The 21,515-nt window shown below is 43.6% G+C and overlaps 1 protein-coding gene across 3 annotated transcripts in view; it reads left to right on the top strand.

Annotated features, from left to right (window-relative positions):
* Positions 1-21,515, top strand: part of PIP5K1C (phosphatidylinositol-4-phosphate 5-kinase type 1 gamma) — a 148,542-nt gene that overhangs the window by 41,914 nt on the left and 85,113 nt on the right. For 2 of the 3 annotated variants that reach the window (XM_078668619.1, XM_078668618.1), the window contains exons 2-4: positions 11,022-11,053; positions 13,191-13,277; positions 14,512-14,642. In XM_078668619.1, the coding sequence (XP_078524745.1) occupies positions 11,022-11,053; positions 13,191-13,277; positions 14,512-14,642 (250 nt within the window). The remainder of the gene's footprint in view (positions 1-11,021; positions 11,054-13,190; positions 13,278-14,511; positions 14,643-21,515) is intronic. The other variant, XM_078668620.1, reaches the window with a different exon arrangement.

The following is a 21,515-nucleotide window of genomic DNA, read 5'->3' as shown; positions in this document are numbered from 1 at the left end:
CACTACTAGGATATCCAGGCGATTAATAAAGAAGCTCAATCAGTTTCTTCGTTGTAAAAGTCTTTATTTGATATAATTCCAGAATATAAAAGCAACAGCCAACGCGTTTCGTTCTTAGAACTTCGTCAGGGCTGTAGATAAAAACATAACCAAAATACATAAGGGTCCAAACTCCATATGGTACAAACCACAAGGTGAATAAAAACATTACAATCATTTAAAAAGAAGAAGGCCTACACACTTGTGTAGCAACCTATCTGGAGTAGCCACTCCTAGATCTTATACTGAGCTTACAACAGGAGAACAAACATTACATAATATACATTTATAATGAAACCAACATTTTAGTGACAAGAATCCATGACAATTCCAATTTTTGTAATTTATTGCAAATTTGAGGTTTGATGTTTTGTGAGTAACCAGCCGGTCACAACCTAATTCTATATGGATTACGTTTTTTATATTATATTTATACATACATACGAGATGGGAGAGAATCAGAAAAATATTATCGGATTGCTGGGAGATTTTATATATATTACTGATACATTAGTCTTGCGGGGACTTCATTATAGATTGTACAGAATCTGGCCCGTGCTAGAACAGAGACATAGCGTTATATCCCTTCTCTCTTACTGTACATTTCCTATTTGTAGTATTCATTAAACAAAATACAATTTGCACCCAATGGACTGAATTATACAAAGTTCATTACTATCATACTGATTCCTAAAATCCAAGACAGATCATGACGATAAGTATCAAGTTCGTACTTCCACATAGCAAGAACCGCTGAGAAAAGCATGGTCTTTTAATTATATACAATTTGAATTTTTATTTATATCTTTATATCCAGACTGGATTATATGGATCCCTTATGAGTACACTCTATCATGTGGGCGGTAATCGCAACCATAGTTTCACATAATTTACAGAATACTGATGGTTTGTGGCCATGCAATTGCAAAAATTACAAACAATAGCCTAAATGTTTTACATCACCGATCACTCATATTCACAACCTATTTCAAAACCTGTAATCAATGATGCCAAATGGTACATACCAGTCAGTAAGTTGCATAAAGATCGTCTCAATCTGTCCTGCCTGTGGAGTGTGGCAGTCTTTCAAAAACGTGTGCCACCTTGATAAGGGCCACGTTATAGAGCTAAAAGATGTAAGAATAATAATATTTAAATTTCAATAGATATAAACAGAGAAGAAATCAGTATTATAGACAAGATGTCTAATTCACAATATCGTGATATCCCGGACTGTCCCCGTAGTTTTCAAAACATCCCAAAATATGGGGGCCAAGCAGTATTATTACACTGATAACGAATTATCATGCATGGCATCCCATATGCACTGCAAGTAGCGGCCGCGGCTAAGTATCCTCAGGATTTTCATGATTTTTTATGTGTGAGCCCTTCTAAATGAAAATCAAAAGGGCAAAAGTGAAGTTTAATCGTGTTCATATACATTCACATTTGAGACCATAATGGTCCTACTTTAAATCACAGGCACAACTTGTCTGTGCCCCTAAGCTGAAATCGGCAGACGTGGAGTTAATAGTTGCCAAAGTCAGCTGGAGCCCAAATAAGTTTTATTGTTAGAGCAACTCCCAAAAGAAAATTATTTAATTCTCACAGGTGGATCGAACCAAGTCTGCGTGCTGGTTTCTATGGCAGAGACGTAACAGCCTAAGCTATCGCCTGACTCTCCTGTCCCGGGCTGAAAAATCCCCAACTTAAAACTGAGCCATACCACACTTGTTAATCTGCATGGTCATATCGAACATGTGAACTCCCAACTCTGCCTCGAAAACAAAACCACCATCAAAGGCACCCTCCGGTACTGACCCTCAGGAACACAAACTGGCCTCAGCAACGCTATAACTGAATTCATTACCCCTTTCTGCATCAACTCCGAACACTACGTCTTCCTGGGAGACCTCAACTTCCATCTGGACGACCCCCACTGACACTATTTCCACCGACTTCCTGGAACAAATGGACATTGGCTTCAAACAACTGCTCACTGACTGCACAAAACAGGACACAATGCGGACCCTATCTTCACGGCCAGCAACAGTGTTACATACAGCCACATCATAGAACTGCCCTGGTCCGACTACTGCATCATACACTTCACGAACGCCGGATCACCCTGCACCCCACCCCCCCTAACCGCCACTGCACCCCCACTTCTACAGATGGGCTAAGGTCACCCAGTAGCAATGGACCAATGCCCTCAACAGCACCCAGCCCAACATCACCACCAACCTGAACCAGGCAGTAGAGCATTTCAACACCTGGATCACTACCGCTATCAATAAAGTCACTCCTTCTATAACTGCTAAAACGCAAAGATCCACTAAACAAGCCAGTTGGTACACCCCAAAACTGAGCACGTCCACTCACAATTGCAAACAATTCAAAATGAGATGGTGCACCAGCAGAAACAACAATGACTGAGCTATCTTCAAGTCTGCCCTCAACAACTACCTCTGTCTGCTCAAAGCAGCAAAAAAAATGCCCTGACACACCGCATCGAGGCCAGCGCCAACTAGACCAAGGAACTCTTCACTATCGTCAGAGTTCACCTGCCCGTCAGCCACAGAAAACTCAATCCCCGCCTCACAGGAACGCTGCGACACCCTCGCCACCCAATTCCACAGCAAGATAGCCACTTTGATCCCCAACCCACCGACCTCCTCAGCATCCTTTCTCCCACGAGCACCACCGACGACTACCAGCTCAACAGATCTTAACAACTCAGCTCACCGAACACAACTATTTGAAAGAACTCCATCCCTTCGGGAGCACCCACCGTCCCATGCCCCCACCCATATTTTTAACCTCTGAAGAGACCAGATCTACCACCATCTCACTGCCTTCCTGAATGCCTTCATCACCACAGCCACCTTTCCCGACACCTGGAAACACGCAGAGGTCAGACTCTTCCTCAAGAAACCCTTGGCAGACACTGGCGAGCTCCAGCACTACCGCCCTATCTCGCTTCTACCATTTCTCTCCAAAGTCCTGGACAAGGCCATCAACATTCAACTCACCGAACACCTGGAAAGAAACAGCCTGCTGTACCCCTCCCAATCAGGATTCAGAGCCAGTCACAACACAGAGACAACCCTGATAGCCGCAACTGACGACATCTGCACCCTACTCGACAGAGGAGAATCCACTTCCCTAAAACTACTCCACCTCTCCGTAGCCTTTGGCACCATCTCCCATCACATACTCCTCGGTTGACTGCGGCAGATTGGAATCAGACGACGATGGATGGCCTCATGGGACGCTCCCAGAGAATCTGTCCCACCCCCTTGTTTCAACTTTCAATCCATGCTCACACCCAGTGGCATCCCTCAAGGCTCATCCCTTGTCCAACCCTCTTCAGCATCTATATGACTCCACTTGCAGACATAGTCAGAACCCACTACCTCAACATCATCTCCTACGATGACACCCAACTTGTCCTTTCGCTCTCAGCGGACCTCGCCATGACAAAGACCAGTTTTCACAACTGTATGAAAAACGTCTCGGCCTGGATGAAGAACTGTCTGGAACTCAGCATGGCTAAAAGAGAAGTCCTGGCCTTCGGCAGACACACCTCCCTCTGGATTGACTCCTGGTGGCCATCGGAACTCTGACCTACCTCCACTCCGAAAGACCACATCCACAACCTCTGTATCATCCTGGACAGCAAACTCTCCATGAAACGTCAGATCAACGCTGTTTCCTCAACCTGTTTTCAAACTCTCCTCATGCTATGCAGAATCTTCAAGTGGCTACCCACTAACACCAGCAAAACGGTGACTCAGGCCCTTATCACCAGCCGGCTGAACTACAGCAGCACACTCTATGCCGGCACCACCACCGAACTCTTGAAGACTCCAGATGATCCAGAACGCAGCAGCAAGACTGGTCCTCAACCTGCCAAAGAGAACCCACATCACCGAGCACCTGAGAGACCTCCACTGACTCCCCATCCAAAAAATATGCAAATTAACACTACTTACCCACACCTACAAAGCCCTCCACGATCAAGGACCTTCCTACTTGAACCACAGCCTTGAATTTCCACCTACCGTCCAGAAGCCTCCACTCCGCTCACTTCGCCCTCGCACAGATACCGTGCATCTGCCACTGCTGCACCGGAGGACGTTCCTTCTTCCACCTTGCCGCCAAGTTCTGGAACACCTTTTCCCTCCACCTTCCTACTTCACTGTTACTGGCGAACTTCGGGAAGGGACTCTGGGCCTGGCTCTTCGACTAAGACCCGCAGCGCCTTGATCCCCTCTTGGGTGATGAGCTTCGCTCTAAAAATACTATTTGATTGATTTATTGAAGAGCAGGCCATCCTTTGCCCAGAGGAGGGCGGGCTAGTCCACCCCTCGTTGACCTGCTACAATTTATATGATCACCTTTTTAAGGTACTGTTTATGGATGCTTGTGTATCTCAGCAATGAGCTGCTTCAACAATAGGGGGCTGGTTGACATAGTTTGGCCCTGCATAGCTGGTGTTTATCTTCTAGGGGCCATTAGAAGGGAAAGTAAGTTGAGGCTCACCATACATAAACAGAGACACTACAACTCTGGAACGTTGTTTTTGTGCGGGCAATGGTGGGTCATAGATAATAAAATACAACACTGGAAAGACTGCCTTCTCGTACTGCAGAAACCTACGTCACCTGCCAACCTTCCTACCTTCTCTACGGGCACTCAGTCCCCTGGCTCTGGGCCTGATGGGGCTACTGACACTAACACTGGCTCGTACACTCCCCCGCCACCCCACCCCCACTAGATACTGCACTTGAGGTAAACCACAAGTAGCAGCGGCCTAAGCAAAGGTACTGTGGTACGCCTAAAAAAACAGCCTATATTCAGTCTACTTATACACATACTTTTGAAATCCTTAAGGATTACATTGTTGTGCTGATGAGTGAAAAATGTAAATGCATTCTGGGCAGCCTTTTACGTCCACTACATGATCGTCTTTGCTCCATTGAAAATGCAATTGCTTTTTATGGGTCCAGGAAGGAGAAATTGCTAATCCTTTGACTGTATCTGTAACTGATAACCCAGTCTAGACTGAGATGCTCCCAACTGAATGTGAGATCACGGTTAAAGGGAAGGGGAATTCAATAGGTGCTATTTCTAATAATGAATTCAACTCTTCCGACAGACAGATGATATGAGGAACGTGCAGGCAAAAAAAATGCCTCCTTTGTCCCTTATGATGCAAGCTCTAAGTAGCACAGGCTCAGATATTACTTCTGTATGTCATTTACCTTCAGCTGCCTGTCCCTACATTTTAGTTCTGGGTTGGGTGTGACCCATTTCAAAGGTGATTGTATAATTGTCAATTTTAGAAATCTTCATGTAGCAGCTGAACTGATCTATTTGTCCTACTCCGGTTTGACTAGCCCAGGCCCAATAACGTTTTAACACCTAGGTTTCTTTTAAAGAGACTTGAGGCCACCCCTGTGGGAGTTGACATACAGGAAAAGTTACCCTGCTCATCCTTTTGTGGACACTCCAGTCCCCACTCTTAATCTGTATTCAACTCTTTCAGATATGCCTGAAAATGATTGATTTAGGGGATTGCCGGTGGCTAACGAGAGTATTGGGTCTTGTGGGGTCCCAGGGCTACTGAGTTTGCAGGGCTGGTTTAATATGGCTTAAGACAACTTTGGGCTGCACTACATGCCAAATTCCCACCAATTGTGATCTATCCCAGAACTTTCATTTGGCGTGCAATAATAATTTTATATGGTGGTGATCCTTTTTACAACAGTTTTGCAACTAGTGTCAATCCAAATTATTTCCTACTTTTTGATTTTACAGATCTGCTTGCTAATAGATATGGCAAGCTGGACAATGTGTTTAATTTGACTCGCTGGAGATTTTAATGCCAAACTAGGAATACTTAATTAGCCGGTGATGCATGTATGTTTGAAGTTTGGTATTCTGAAGAAAATTTGCTGGTTTGAAAGGGGCTTTCTGTTGTATGCTCATCTGTTGAATTGTGATCTCTGTAATTCCATAGAGTTTTTTTGACCCCTCCTATCCTGGTACTGCTACATTTTTTAATGAAAGTGGTCAGTCTGTAATTGCTTATACCTTGGTTTGAAAGCCTCTATTAAACTGAATAGTAAAGGGGTCAATTCAGTCCAATATTTGCAGTAATCACAATTCATTTATTATCTCTTTACCAATCCCTGTAGGAAGGTAAAAGAAAATTGTGGTCGGCAATAGGGACTTTGCTACCAAAGAAAATGGGCACTGATTAGTTTGGAGAACAGCAGACTTGGAGGACATTCAGTATAAGCTTTGCATTCATGGTTGGTAAAATGCCTCACTTTTGAGCCAGAACACCCTGAGCACCATTGAGGATTTTATACAACTAGGTCACGTCATTAGGGCTCTTTTAATGAAACCACAGAGGCTCCGGTTAGAAAGTCAACAATGCTCGTTTGATGGTGCCTGTAGAAAAGCGGCTACCCAATTATGCAATGCCTTTCATGCATATCGAAAAAAATATAGCCATAATTCCTAGTTGCAGCAGAGAATATGAGCAGGCACTGCATGAAAGTAAATTATATTTTCAGTATGATATCTGGAACAAACTGACTACAACTTGCAAGGCAAAAGACGCCAGGCTGTTCTGGCATACTTTTAATAATAATAAGCTATCCAATAGTGGTAACATTTGATTGAGTACGAACATAGGCTCTGACCAGTGACTGGCTCATTTTAGCAAGATCTACTATTCTGACACATCTGGTAGAGACTTCTAGCTGCAGATTCCCTACCTTTGAATTTCCCAGGCGTCATACTGAATCCGGAAGATTTTTCATGAGCAGTACCACTGCATGCTGGTAGGTGGCATAGATGGGGTCCGCGTGCGTCGTCCGTGCCGGAAGTGACGTTGTGGTACCTATATAGGCACCAAAGAGGCACGCTGACTTCAGTTCTTTTCTCCAAGGTAATAGATCAAACTTTGCTTAACTTTCCTCTTGATACTGCATTTTCACTGGAGGAGGTGATGGAAGCCATAAACCTTAGCCCCTCAAATAAAGCCCCGGATGGGGTTCTGATGGATCGTTTTAACTTAACCATGACCTGTGCCCCCCACCCTTACTAATTGTTTTGACCTGGCTTGCAAATCTGGACTTCCCCCAAACTTGGAGGACAGCAATTATTGTGTCTGTGTTCTAAAAAGGGAATCGTCAGAACCTTAATTGGTAGCGTCTGATTTTTCACTTAGATTCCACGATGACGGTCATAGGTAAGATTATTTTAACTTCATGAATTGCTGAAACTGGTGTTCTCTCCAAGTTGCAATACGAGTTCAGAGATGGGCTATGTACGATGGAATAGTGCCTTTAATTTACACCTTCTGATGGGCAAATATACCATAGTGAAACAAAGATCCATCCACCTAACCTTTATAGGACCTCTTGAGTGCCTTCAAAAGTGTGGTTAGGTGACAGATGCAACTATTTGAATCAGACAGACCGGTAGTCATTACGCCGAGATTTCTCAAGATCAACCATAATTGTCTCCAAGACGACACAAGTCTTTTAGATACTTCACTATGCCCTGAGGAAGCCCCAGGCTGGAAGGCCATCTAATGGGGCGAAACACGTGCTGGCTGTCTGTCTCTTCTTTGCACACCCACTCAGATTTTCTTTAATGAGTGACACCTATAAAAATAACTATCACAATGAATCCGGCTTATTGGAATTTTTCCTGAAATAATACGACTACTTTAACTTGCTCCTACACCCACCTTGGAAAGTGTGGTTAGGCTCTGGTCTATATTGGAGTCTGTGGGGGTCGAAAAAGGACTTGTAGGTTTCCTGCATGCCTTTCGCTTTGATCTCTTGCCCTCAGTCAGGTTGGCTTAAATGGAGAGTGTGCGCAGTTGTTCAGCCTGGCTCGGATTTCCGACAGGGCTGCGTCCTTGCTCCAATTCTCTTCTAATTATATTTTAACAGTTTACATGGAGTTTTGGCCACAAAGGGTTGTGATATGTCAATTACTAAGAACGGGCTGTCCCTGTCTAATATATGTGGACAATGCCGTTTTATTGTCTAGAACGTCCAGTGGGCTTAAAACCTTGTTGGACACCTTTACTGAATAAATAGCCATGTTGAATTTGGAAATTAACCCAGGTAAAACCTTAGTTCTTGTTTGTGAGCCCAAGAAGTCTAAAACACTAGTTTTGATTACCTAGGGCAAACCATTTGCGAAAACCAATGATTTGATATCTTTGAGTTACCTTTGATTTGCAGGACACCATGGTCCCCATGGATTGGGAAAAAAAATTACACTTTATGAATTATGTTGATTGCCTCCCTTCCGGAAGTGTACACAAGAAAATGTATACCTGTTTTAACCTATAGCTCAGGACTCTGGGGGTTTAACAAAGTTAGTGGCTTGCGGGCTGAGAAGAGTCTGCAGGTGCCTTTAAAGCCTACCACCAAGTTGTTCTACCAATGCCATCCACCAGGAGCTTGTACTTGATTATGTTGAAGACCTGATTATTCTGGCCCCCTTATTATTATTATGATACTCAATCTGGTGTAACCACCACACCTTGTTAATAAAGAGGTTATAGATGACTGCCTTGCGATTTGAGTTAGTGGATCCCTTGGTTTGATTATATTAAGCGGACGTGTATAACTGACCAGACTAACCATCTTTTCCAAGCCACAAGAGTTAACTAAAATAGATAGATTTTGAATCAGAAAGTTCTTTATGGATTTCAGACAGTGGGAAATGGAGCCGGTGGAGTTAATTAAGTTTCAAAATCGAGAATACACTTTGTTCCAAACCTTTCCAGGCCTGGAGCCGTATCTTGACCTAGTGACAAATACGTGGGATGGGAAACTTTTAACTAGATTTAGATTCAGGATAATTAGATGTCATCTTTGCTTTCCCTTAGGACCGTATGATTCTTCTAGCATTCTTTTATGTCCTTGCGATGAGAGAGCTCCACAGTCTGCTCCACTTTCCTTTTTTTTTTCTTAATTTCATTTCCGTTTCACAAAGAAATGTTTTATTCTATTCTTGCGGTATTCAGGTCTGTCAGGTGCAGATCTGCCTTGTTGTAGTTCCAAAAGCTCAATACACCTGAGGTCTGTTTTAGTGTTAGTATTTTTGTCAAACATGCCCTCCGTACTAGGAAACTTATACTTGTCTGAATCTGGGAGGTGTGCCTTATTTTTAATTTTATGTTTGCCGCTTTGTTATATACTTAGTAAATATGCTGCATTTATCATTTTAGAACAATGACGATTGCTTTGTCAGATTGTATTATTTATTATGTTTGTATAGATTGTACTAGTTTATAAGATCATTATCTAATGTTCGAATATAGCTATTGATAGTCTTAAGTCACATATATTCAGGTGTGACAAACGATGATCTGGGGTAGTTATGTGTGTTCCAAAAACGCATTTACAATATTACTAATGCCTGTAGAGTCATCCCAGAAACCATTAATGGGGAGCACAGAGAGGTACTGTGATCGTAATATATTTTTTGATGACTAAAGAGAGTAAATGCTAAGACTTACTTTCTTTTAGGTGTTTGTCTGCAATATTACCCGCTACAAAGTTTGTTGTGTCGGCTCTTGTGCAGTTTTCAATTCATGAACAAAACGGTTATATCTTAGAACAGACTCAGAGAAGAGGAGAACTGTGAACATTGTGAATTGGTTGCTTTCCAGGCCCATTTATGCCAATCTTAGGTGACTATTTCCTACTAGGTGACCCAAAGCTGCGATATAGGGAACACCAAGGATTACCCTGTTTCCTTAAACTATTTTGTACTTTTACTAATGCTCGTCTTCAGTAGGACTATGTCTGATAGGATTTTTTTAAAGTTATGCAGAAGATTACTGTGGATCCAGAAACTGATTTGTAATATTACTGATGCACATCTTCAGTAGGGCTATGTGTGTTGTGTTTTTTATAAAATATACAGGGGATTTCTCTAGTTACAGAAAATCATTTTACTATAACTGATGTGGACCTTCAGTGGGCTATGTTTGGTGTGTTTGTTCTCAGTAGCGCCGGGTATTATTCTGGTTTCAGAAATTCATTTATTATGTTCTGCTCCTGAAGTAAATCTTTGTACGATTTACATTTGGTACAATTTTTTTATGGTAACGTTGAGGGATAGCCCAGTCATGTAAATTTCACTTCTTAGATCAGTTGTAGGTCAGATAATGAACCTTGAAAAACTATTCATACACTGGCTACCTGGGTAAAAAAAATGTTTGGCATTATAACCTTAAAAGTGGAACCCAGATGTGAGATATTGGCAAGAGGGGATATATCCAAGCATTCCAACGTTTTCAGTCTGTTCACGTTAAATGCTCTCACGGGGAGGTTGTGGTAGTGTGGTGTACTCTTCCGTGGTTTAGAGCGGCCAAGTTATCTTCTCTTCGTGTCCATACTGCTGGGCAGAAAGGTCTTCACTTCGTTTTCTCATCATTGCTTTCACCCCCCATACTGGGCACTGACAGGGTGACGTTTGTAGTAGTAAGTTCATTTGAGTATAAGGTAAGCTATTTATACGAATTATGTTAAAGACGTTACACAATATTCTGCATCTTGTAATCATGTAGAAAAGAAACCATTACTTACATTTGCATATTCATAAAGTGTAAAAATACCATAGGAAATGTACAAAGACGATTGCACTTAGGATTTTTAAATAATTAATTCACTGCCCTCTGCATGTTTGACTACGAAGAGACGAGGTCTCAAATATATACTCTGATAAGGGGATCTTGTGTACTGGAGTGTTAAAACACATCACCAGAATGCCAAGTATCAGCGAGATTTCAGTTATTCGAGGATGGATGGTGATCGTGTGATCTGTAAGTCTCGTATGTAGCAACCTCTGATGTCACTTGAAGAGACATTTTATAACCTGTTTAGATCTATCTATCTTTTTTCCATGCTAAACTCTATCCTTTGCCTCCTCAGATTTGACAAGCAAGAAGTCTGCTCTTTCTGAGGTGAGTAACCCACATGATGAGAAATCCTAAAACGTTGTGAGCCATACGAAAGGTTGAAAGCCGCACAGACAAGTAGTATGACTTTGGTCAACCCTGTTGTCCTGCAGTCTGGGTATTTGTCGTTGAAAGCTTGGTTTCCTGGTCATATGTGCTAGACTTCCAATGTGTACTTGGTGGCAATGTGACTTAGCGGCAATGTGACTTAGCGGAGCATGCTTGCGAGGACTACCAGCTCTGACTATGGCGGTTTAGGTTTTTGAGTGATGGAAGAGAAGAGGGTAACTGTAAGGCAAATGTATGATTTTCAATAGTTGAATTTGGCTAATCTTGCCAAATAAGACAAAAAATCCCGTATCTGCTTCGATTATGCCTTGTGGCTCATAGATCCTCATAGATGTAGAGTTTGTGATGTCATGGCAGCCTGCTTCTTAGTGTAATATATATATATATATATATATATATATATATATATATATATATATATATATATATATATATATATATATATATATATATATATATATATATATATATATATATATATATATATATATAAAAAAATGTTTTTAATTGAAATGGATGCCTCTCACCAGTGGCTTAGCAAGGGTGCCTGGCATGGGCCCTAATGCAAGCAAGGACTCCCTGATCCTTTTGGGTGGTAAAAAACAGCCAAAATATGGGGTGCAGTGGACCACTCACAGTCTGCGCCCCAGTGCCACTGCACCTGCTGCGTTAATGACTGCTGTGCCGCCCCAGCCTTTCAGTGCCCCTCATAGTACTGACGCTCAAGCTGGCGAGAATTCATCTAGTCTGAGGCTGGGCAGGCACGACGGATTCACTGCCCCCTCCGATGACGTGGTGGAAAATGAAGCCGAAAGCAGCCCTTTTTGTAATGGACTAAATTTGACTCAATCCTACCTCTGGGCTCCAGGAGCTGCTTCTCGCCACCTGCACTCCCCTCACCCCCCTCCCCGCACCCCCGTACCCTTCCCTCCTTGTCTTTCGGTTTCCCACTTCCTCCTGTTCTGCGATGAAGAAAACTTAATTTCCTTTCAGAATTTCACAAATGCAAATCAGGTTCCTCCGTGCACATTGTGTTAATTGAGGTCTATTTTGAGCCCTGTACCAGTGCGTGCAGCTGCACATGTTCTGCTGGAGGCCTTGTTTTGTTCCTGTCCGTGCCAGGATCTTGCGCCGTAGATTTTCTTCTCTCCCCCTGGTCGGTTATTGCCTTTTCGAGCCACGGCTGTGCATATTCCGTCAGGGGCTGGTTTGGAGGAAATGGAATCGCCCTGTCTGTGACTTCCGTGGAGGACGCCCCCTCCCTGTGCATGATTAAAACCCATGAACTTTGGGAGGGGCAGGATGAGCGGAGCTTGCACTGCCCCAGCCCATCCTGTGCTCCCTGTGATGTGCTTTCGGTTACCCCTGGGCTGCACCAGGCCGCTGGCGGTTGGGTTATTTATAAGCGCAACTCAGGCGAGGGTTGCGTAAAGTTACTCCTTCCAGCCAGTGCATCGCGACATCAGAGCTCCGGTGAAGCCATTGACCCTATATGGAGTTGTATACTGGAGGTTAGCCATGCTGCAACTCCTGGTAGATAGCCGCACTAGACACACACATTAGATTTGTACAGGGTCACAGCGTGGTCAGTCGATGAAGCTAGGATCCAAAGGAAATGAGAGTGAGTGCTTGCAATTCCACCTGCTCATTGAACTCTACGGAATCTCGCTTGAGTTTTTATGTAACTCCACGGAATTCCACAAAGTGAACCTCCACGAGTTCATCCCACCCCATATACAATCCTGAACTGGGGGGAGCGCTGTGGCTGATCAGTTACGTCAATTCTAGTAGATACAGCAGCAACTCCTGCTAGATAAAAGCACGAGGTACATGCAACAAAATCGTACAAGGTCACAACAGTGTGGTTAGTTGAAAAAGCCAGGATTAAAACTCTGGTCTCACAGGATCTCATAGCAGCAGCGTACCTGATAAGCCACAGCTTTTCCCCAAATGCTGGGTTGTAGCCTAGCACCACTGGCAAACACTCCCTCCCACCTTCTCATGTTGGCTTGACTCTCTTACTGCTCAGGCTGGGCCATGCAGTGTGGTTACATCTCCCTCTCTACCCTCCTAGGTCCCATCTTTATCAGGCCAGCCTGGCTCAGGGAAGAAAATTGGGCACCGTGGTGTTGATGCCTCGGGAGAAACGACGTACAAGAAGGTACCGTTATTTCTGTGTGTTTCCCCATCCTTCATCCTTAGCAGTAGAGGGACAGCAAAGTACCAGTGAGAACTTCCTTTAATGGGAGGCCCTTTGCATGCTAGAAAGCAAATGTTAAATTTTTTTTTAATCAGAAGAAATGGCTCTTATGCATGTTGGGGAGCAATAGTACTGAGAAATGAAGGAAACACTGAACTTCACACTTAGGCTGGCTTACTCGTCATATTTGTTTACTTTTATTTCCAGGCTATTGTCAAAACAGTACATTTTTATCCTCCGAATTGGGTGCAATCCTTTGCACCATGCCCTGTCATTCAGCTAATCAGACTTTCTATACTTTTCCTTCTGGATCTTTCTGGGCAGGAAACAGAACCAGCAGTGTAGTAGTAAACGTTTGCGTGGTCGCCACTGTGTTATGGGGCATTCAGACTGAGCTGTAGGGGTTAGTCTCTCGTGGGAAAAAGATAGGAAGAGAAAGTTGCAGAGGATAGATATTCTTGCGTTTGGCCTTTCCATTTTGCAGGTTAATCAAGCTAAGGGCTCTGGACCTGCAAAGCTAATGACACAGGGGTGATTGAAACTATCATGGCCCTGGGTGAGAGTGTTCATATAAACACAAAGTCTCTTCACACCAGTTTAGTCCTACATTCTGAATTTTTTAAAAGTATTTTCTGCTTAATCTTTGCATGAAGTCCCACCTATTTTCTTTTCAGTTTCATTTACTTTTCTTTAATGTGTTTGATGCCCCATGAGGGGAGGGAAAGAAAAAGACTGTAAGCTAGTTCATCCAATTAGTTTTTTGGCTGCTGATTTCGGCCAGCTTATCCAGAACCCAGAACTTAAAGGTCATAGTCTAACTGTTGTTTTGATTCTCTGCCTTGGATGCTCGTTCAGTTTCCTGGTTTTTCCATGCCCCGTCACCTCACCATAGACTGAATTGCTCATGGGAAAATTGAAGATTTCCTGACATGCTGATTCCTCTGATGGGAAGGTTGGTCCCATGCGAGCAGTCACTTGTTATGCCTCATCTCTGTCAGTCTTTTGTGGCACTGGGCCAGGTGGAAAAATCATCTCCAATTCATGTACTAACTAGTCCTCCTTTGTTTTATAATTCCTCCTACCATTAGATCTCTGTCAGCAGCCAAAAGTCCTTAAACTGACTGCAGTAGTGATAATGTCCGATTACATCGTGAGTTCAATGACAAACTGTGATTATTATTTTCTTTTTTTGCAGACTACTTCATCCACGCTGAAAGGGGCCATCCAGTTGGGCATTGGATACACCGTTGGGAACCTGAGCTCCAAGCCTGAGAGAGATGTCTTAATGCAGGATTTCTACGTGGTGGAGAGCATTTTCTTCCCCAGGTGCGACTGTTTTGAGAATGTTAACCTATGTTGAACCTAATTTGAACTGTTTTAGAGTTTGTTTCCTCAGGGAGTTTTTTTCTTAATGCTACATCAGTACCGGAGACCTGCTTCGTTTGACCTGGATGGAGAACAGTGGAGGGGAGGCAGTTGGGAAGCAGGAGTGGGGGGGGGGAGGGAAGCTGTGTAGTAGGAATTTGTTGACTATTTTGATTCTGGTCTGATAAACTGGATTGGCATACGGGTTATTTGGTTAGTGGGCACAAAGGTCATAAGGTGTCAGCAGGAGCAGTTGTGCAAATGGAAGAGATAAGGTCACGGTTTCATCTGGATAATGTATTTTATTATCACCAAGATGGGAAATGAGTATTGCTAGCAGCCTGCTGTCAATGTAGGGTGGTTTCAAAATCATACGCACAAGCAAAGGATTAGTCTGTTCATATTGAATTTGTTCTTTGGAAGTTTAAAGAAGTGGGCAAGGTCGCTCCCTGTAGCTGAAACACAAGACCAGTTGATCACACTCACACATTTGTTGGAAGGTTGCAAAACCCAAAATACACACCCCAACCTCTGAAGTTTTACCAGTCTGCATTTTAAGACACCCTATAATACTGAGAGGAATAGGAGTTCAAACCGCTACTCTATACAAAAAAGTGTAACTGCAGAAGTGGATGCTGTGGAAACTTTTGTTGGTTTCGCCTAGACAGCGAGGCGCGTTGCTTACACACAGTACGCTTACAGCTCGCCCATAGCTTACCATTTGTTAGCTTCAGCGTTACTCTAATTTCCTTTGTATTTGTTTGTCAAGGCATGCAAGTACCGGGTCTTCTTCTTCTGTTTGGCCCTCCCCTGCCGCATGGACCTAGTAGTTGTGTCGATCCACTGCACCCATTGTTAGAGCTACCTTTTTCTTTGTGTTCAAGCACTCCATATGAATACTTATGTTTTCATTCCTTATGCCCGTTGATGTGACTTCTTTTCCCTCCCTCCCCCCTACTTTGTACTCTGTGCCACTACACTCTACTCTGCAACACTGCATGGCACTGCATTCTACTCTGCACCAGTCTGTGAATTTACATTACACCACTCTATAATAATAATATAATCTTTATTCGGTTTTTTAGCATTTGCAAAAACCATAAAAGATGTCATGAAATACAAACATTCACAATAAAAAATGCAATAGATTATACGATTAAAAATAAGAATGAAAATGCCAACAATTTAGATAAAATATAGATAGGCCCTACATTTTAAAGGTTATTTCTGTGCCTTATGATGCACTTAAGGACATTTAGTACATAGTACACGGTGGATTCAGAGTCCAAGTATTGTAGTGCCTACATAGCTGGGCGGCATTGTCTGTGGCCCCATTTTTTTAATAGAGGAATAAGCCATGTTTTTCGGTGGGGGTGAAAAAACTTGCAGAACAGTATTGTGTGGATGGTGGACTGTTTGGAAAGGCCATCACATGGGCATGGATCCATCTGAGTGTTCCAGTTGTTTTTTTCCGGGAATGTCACTAGTCTGAAAAAAAGGTTCATTCTGAACCTGGTAAGGAGCATCTTTTCGTATGTAGAAATCTCTAAGGTCAAATATAGCTGCATCTTCAGAGACTGCTGCGTCATAATTGCATGCATGACAGATTTTTTTGCAATCGATGAAGACAATCTCAGGGAATCCAGGTGGCTCAAAGCAATTTGCTTCAGATCTTTTTTGGATATGTTTTTTAGGTTTTCTGGTTCATGGTAATATTGTGATAACCCCAAGTCGGTAAAAAAGTGTCTTACATAGGAGAGCCAAGCTATTTTGTTGGCGTGGTCCAAACCCATAATATCCTGTAAGATGCTTTTGGTCAAATTATTTTTTTCCGACAGCCAGACTCGCCTCCAAAGCATAAGTGGTTGGATTTTAATTAGATCTTCAATGTATGAGATTCCCAGTTCTATGTGTGAGGCATAGGTGGAAGTGCCTCGTGGGGTTGATAAAAGGAATCTCATGAAAATGTTTTCTTCTTTTTGTATGGAGCAGATGGATGTATAACCCCAAATCCCTGCACCATATAGTGCAATGGATTGGCATTTCGCAGCATATATCTGTAGTAGTTCTACTGGAGGTCTTTTTCCAAGCTTATTTGAAAATTTCATCAGCGCCAAGATTGCTCGTTTAAATAGATGTCTCCTGGCCTCAACCGCCGCTTTCCAATTCAGGGCGTCATCTATCATAATACCTAGATATGGGTATTGTGAGGTTTTTTCGATTTTTTGATTATTCAGAAAGATGGACTTAGATACTTTTCTTGGTCCGCCAACCACCATAACAAAAGTTTTTTTGATGTTGATGTGCAAATCCAAGGCACCCATGAAGTCTGCGTATTTAGATAAGGATTTCTGCAATTCAATGGGAGTTCGAGCTAAAATGACTGCATCGTCAGCGTAGAGTAACGCTGGGATCAATCGATCTTTTGCTCTTGGAAGGTCCTTCCCCCCCTCTCAGCATGGCCTCTTCCAGTCCGTTGGTGTAAAGAGAGAAGAGGAAGGGGGCCAGGACGCAACCTTGCCTCACTCCCCGCTCTACGCTGAATTGTGGCGTCAGTTCTCCTCTTGTCCCATACCTCACTCTCGCAGTAGCTTTACTGTAAAGCTCCCTTAAAAAATCCAAAAGGGGGGGATCGACCCCCATAGTGCCCAACAGTGACCAAAGCTTTGCATGTGAAACGCAATCGAAGACGGAAGACAAGTCCACGTATACCATATAAATGGCACCAGGTTTAGCGTGGGTGTATTTAGATGTAAGCAGGCTTAGATTTAGGGCCTGTTCGATGGTTCCAAAGCCCTCCCTGAAGCCAAACTGTAGGTGCGAAAGGATGTTTTTGTCTTCTACCCATTGTTGTAGCTTTCCGAGGAGAACTCTGCCGACTAATTTGCCTAGAGAGTCGAGAAGGGAGATTGGGCGATAGCACTTAGGGTCCTGTCGCTCCCCCTTCTTATAGATTGGGACCATGATGGAAGAAGACCATGAGTCTAGCAGGCCGAGTTTCGATGTTGCTATACAAACTCTTGTAATTATTGGTACCCAGAGGTCGGGAAGGTGTTTAAATAAGTCGACTGGGACCCCATCGGGGCCTGGGGCTTTTCCGGACTTACTTGAAGAAAGCGCCATTTCAAAGTCCTGCAGATCGACCTCCAGTTGTATGGGATAGACTACTGGATTAAAGTTGGACTCGTGATCTTCGGTGTTGGATCGCAGTTTGAAGATTTTTGAAAAATGGTTCACCCACGTTTCTTCGTCAATCGCTACGTCTATTTTTGGGGCGTTGGAGTCGGTTAGCAGAGGGGATTTGACTATTTTCCAGAATGCCTGGCTGTCTTTCTGAAGTGCACTCTTGTGTAGGGCATTCCACCAGGGAAGACTTTTGCTCGACATTAACCAACATTAAAAGCGGCTCACCATCTGATCCAGCTCCCATGCACGTTCTCAAGCAAATCGTGAACTCCATTTCCCCTCTCGCTACTGATCTATTGAATTCCTCACTCACCACTGGCATCGTCCCCCCGAGCTGGAAACAGGCAAAAATCAAAGCCCTCCTAAAAAAACCAGGACTAGATCCTGCTGACTTGGCGAATTTCCGCCCTATTTCATTGCTGCCTGGACTAGGAAAAATCGCCGAAAAGTTAGTGAATCGGCAGCTCTCTGGATTTCTCGAGAGCAACGACCTGCTGGGCCACTCCCAAACGGGATTTCGTCCCGGGCAGGGCACAGACACTGCCCTCATAGTGGTGGCAGAAGAGGCTAGGTGCATCTTAGATTCAGGGGGATCAGCAGCTCTGATCCTCCTGGATCTGAGCGCTGCATTCGATACCGTAGACCACACTACCTTGATACACCGTCTCTCTAAACTGGGTATCGTAGGGTCCGCCCTTAAGTGGCTGAAATCATTTCTCGACAATCGGTCCTTTAGGATATGGGAGAATGGCACCATGTCAAAATCCACCCCTCTTCAATGTGGGGTTCCTCAGGGATCTTCCCTGAGCCCCACATTGTTCAATGTCTATATGGCTCCGCTCGAAGATGTAGTAGCCCCCTTTGGGATTAAATCTATTAGCTATGCTGACGACACACAACTCGTCGTCTCTCTGTCTCAACAAGGGGGATGCCCTCACAACCTCTCGAGCTGCCTTTCGGCAATCTTCTCCTGGATGACAGACTCCAAGCTGAAACTTAACGGAGCTAAAACAGAGATAATGCTCCTAGGTCATCACCTCACATCTCTGCCCTCCGAGCTCTGGCCCCCCTGTATGGGGGATTTACCCCCAGCAAAGGAGAAAATCAAAAGCCTTGGGGTCTGGTTCGAACCCCAATTAACATTCAGGACCCATGCTCAGAAAGTCGCAGGCAGCTGCTTCGGTCTGTTGCGTTCAGTGCGGAAAGTGCTCCCTCTCCTGCCCTTCCAATCCAAGAAGCTCCTAATCCAAGGTCTAATACTATCAAGACTTGATTATGGTAATGCTCTCTTTCTAGCTGCACCGAAAGGAACAATTAACACCTTGCAGCGGGTACAGAATGCGGCAGCCAGAATGCTCATGGGGGCTCCCAGAAGGGCCTCGGCCAAACCACTACTCAGATCCCTGCATTGGCTCCCCATCCAGGAACGAATCGCATTCAAAACTTTGTGTATTGCTCACAGGATACTTCAAGGCAAAGGTCCTCCCGCCTTAAGAAAACTGATTTGTCCTTATAAATCCCCAAGGACCCTCCGCTCTGACGGAGAGAACCTGGTCTCCGTTCCTAGAGTGAGAAAAGCCCGGACTGGAGGACGCCGGTTTTCCCTGAATGCAGCAAAACACTGGAACGCCCTCCCTAGGGAAATCCGGATGGAAGTCTCCTATTTAAAGTTCAGAAAATCGCTAAAAAATGTTCTCTTCCCTAAAACTGAATAATCCTTGTTTCCCTTCTTTTTGCTCTCAGGGCCTTTTCTGTTTTTTCTGTTAAGGTAGCGCTGGGACGCTCAAGGGCAACCACGCGCTTTATAAATCTAATTTCATTTCATTTCATTTCATTCCACAAGGATTGTTTTAGCTCTTTTTTCCTTGTGCTTCTGGCGATATTATACTCCCGTCGAAGAGCTTGGATGGTTGTTTTATCTCTGGTTGGATTTCCGAGAGCTTTCCTCAAGTTGGTCTGCGCTTTAGTACAGTCTCGATTGAACCAACCTATAGCGGTTTTCTTATTTTGATTGGGTGTGTTGGTTAACAATTTTTTGACTTGTTCTATTATTAGGTTGAAGTTTTCCAAAATTTGGTTAGGCTCTGCATGTGGGTCGAGACAGATCAAGATGTTGTTATAAGCGGTTGCTACTAGCCGTTTTGTAAGAATGTTGGGGTCCACTTTTTCCCATTTTATCGTGAATCCGTTACTTTTACCCAGTTCGAGCCTATTCTGGGTTAGCGTATTTGCTATGGTTGCCATCAATGAACTATGTCGGGTTGTTTGAAGTTTTAGGCTTAATGCAGAATGATCACTGAGGTTGTTTTCCAAGATTAACATACTGTTAATTTGATCTTTCAAGCCTTCAGTGACAATTACATAGTCCACAGTAGTTTCGTGGCCCCTTCCTCTGTAAGTGGGTTCTAGCCTATTGTTAAACTTTTGGATGGGGTTTATAATTTGCAAATCCAGATCAGAAAGTATTCTATTCATAGCTGGCCCCACTCCTGAGTGGATAAAGTGGACAAGGGGGTTATCATGTTCGTCTACCAATCCACAATTGTCATTTTTGGAGCAGGAATGAAGGTTAAAATCTCCTCCCCAGATTACATGGGAATTTTCTTTTTTCTGTTTAGGATGACAATGTTCAACTATTTTTTCTTCAATTCGTAAAAGAACGGCTAAGAAGTTATCATCCTCTAGGTTGTTATATATGTTGATTATTGTGATAGGGAGATTTTTGCCAATTATAAGAGTGAGGATCTGGAAGTTCGATAGTAGATCTGCCTTGTGGATCTTTGTGTCAGCAATTGTATTTGCCAGGTAGATTACCAATCCCCCTTTGGGTCTGCCTGAAATGCTGGGAAGGGCAGGAGATGTAAATGTCCTGTACCCCACGAGGTGAAGGGGGGTCGTTGCCCAAGTCTCTTGTAGGCAGATAATTTGTGTGTGCTTCAAGAAGCCGGCAACCGAACCATCCTCGATTTTGTTTCTGAGGCCAGCCACATTCCAAACAAGCATTTACAATGCAATAGGTCTCCCAGCTTTAAAGTTTGAGCTATTGGCATTGTATATTACAATGTGTTACATTAACTTGTTATCAAACTCTGAATTGTTGTATAAAGATGATTTGCAAACTGTCAAATGTTGCTGAATAGTAAGCAACGTTGTGAATAATATTGTTTGCTAGTCATCCTTGGGTACCAGAGTACTTCACTTGAGGCAGCTCACTACTCTGCACTCACTACTCTGCACTCACTACTCTGCACTCACTACTCTGCACTCACTACTCTGCACTCACTACTCTGCACTCACTGCTCACTACTCTGCACTCACTACTCACTACTCTGCACTCACTACTCACTACTCTGCACTCACTACTCTGCACTCACTGCTCACTACTCTGCACTCACTGCTCACTACTCTGCACTCACTACTCACTACTCTGCACTCACTACTCTGCACTCACTACTCACTACTCTGCACTCACTACTCACTACTCTGCACTCACTACTCTGCACTCACTGCTCACTACTCTGCACTCACTACTCACTACTCTGCACTCACTACTCTGCACTCACTACTCTGCACTCACTACTCTGCACTCACTGCTCACTACTCTGCACTCACTACTCTGCACTCACTGGTCACTACTCTGCACTCACT

This window comes from Lissotriton helveticus, chromosome 12 (assembly GCF_964261635.1).
Source record: "Lissotriton helveticus chromosome 12, aLisHel1.1, whole genome shotgun sequence".
Taxonomy (NCBI): domain Eukaryota; kingdom Metazoa; phylum Chordata; class Amphibia; order Caudata; family Salamandridae; genus Lissotriton; species Lissotriton helveticus.
Note: the sequence above shows the minus strand (reverse complement) of the source record. Positions and strands in the feature narration are given on the sequence as shown.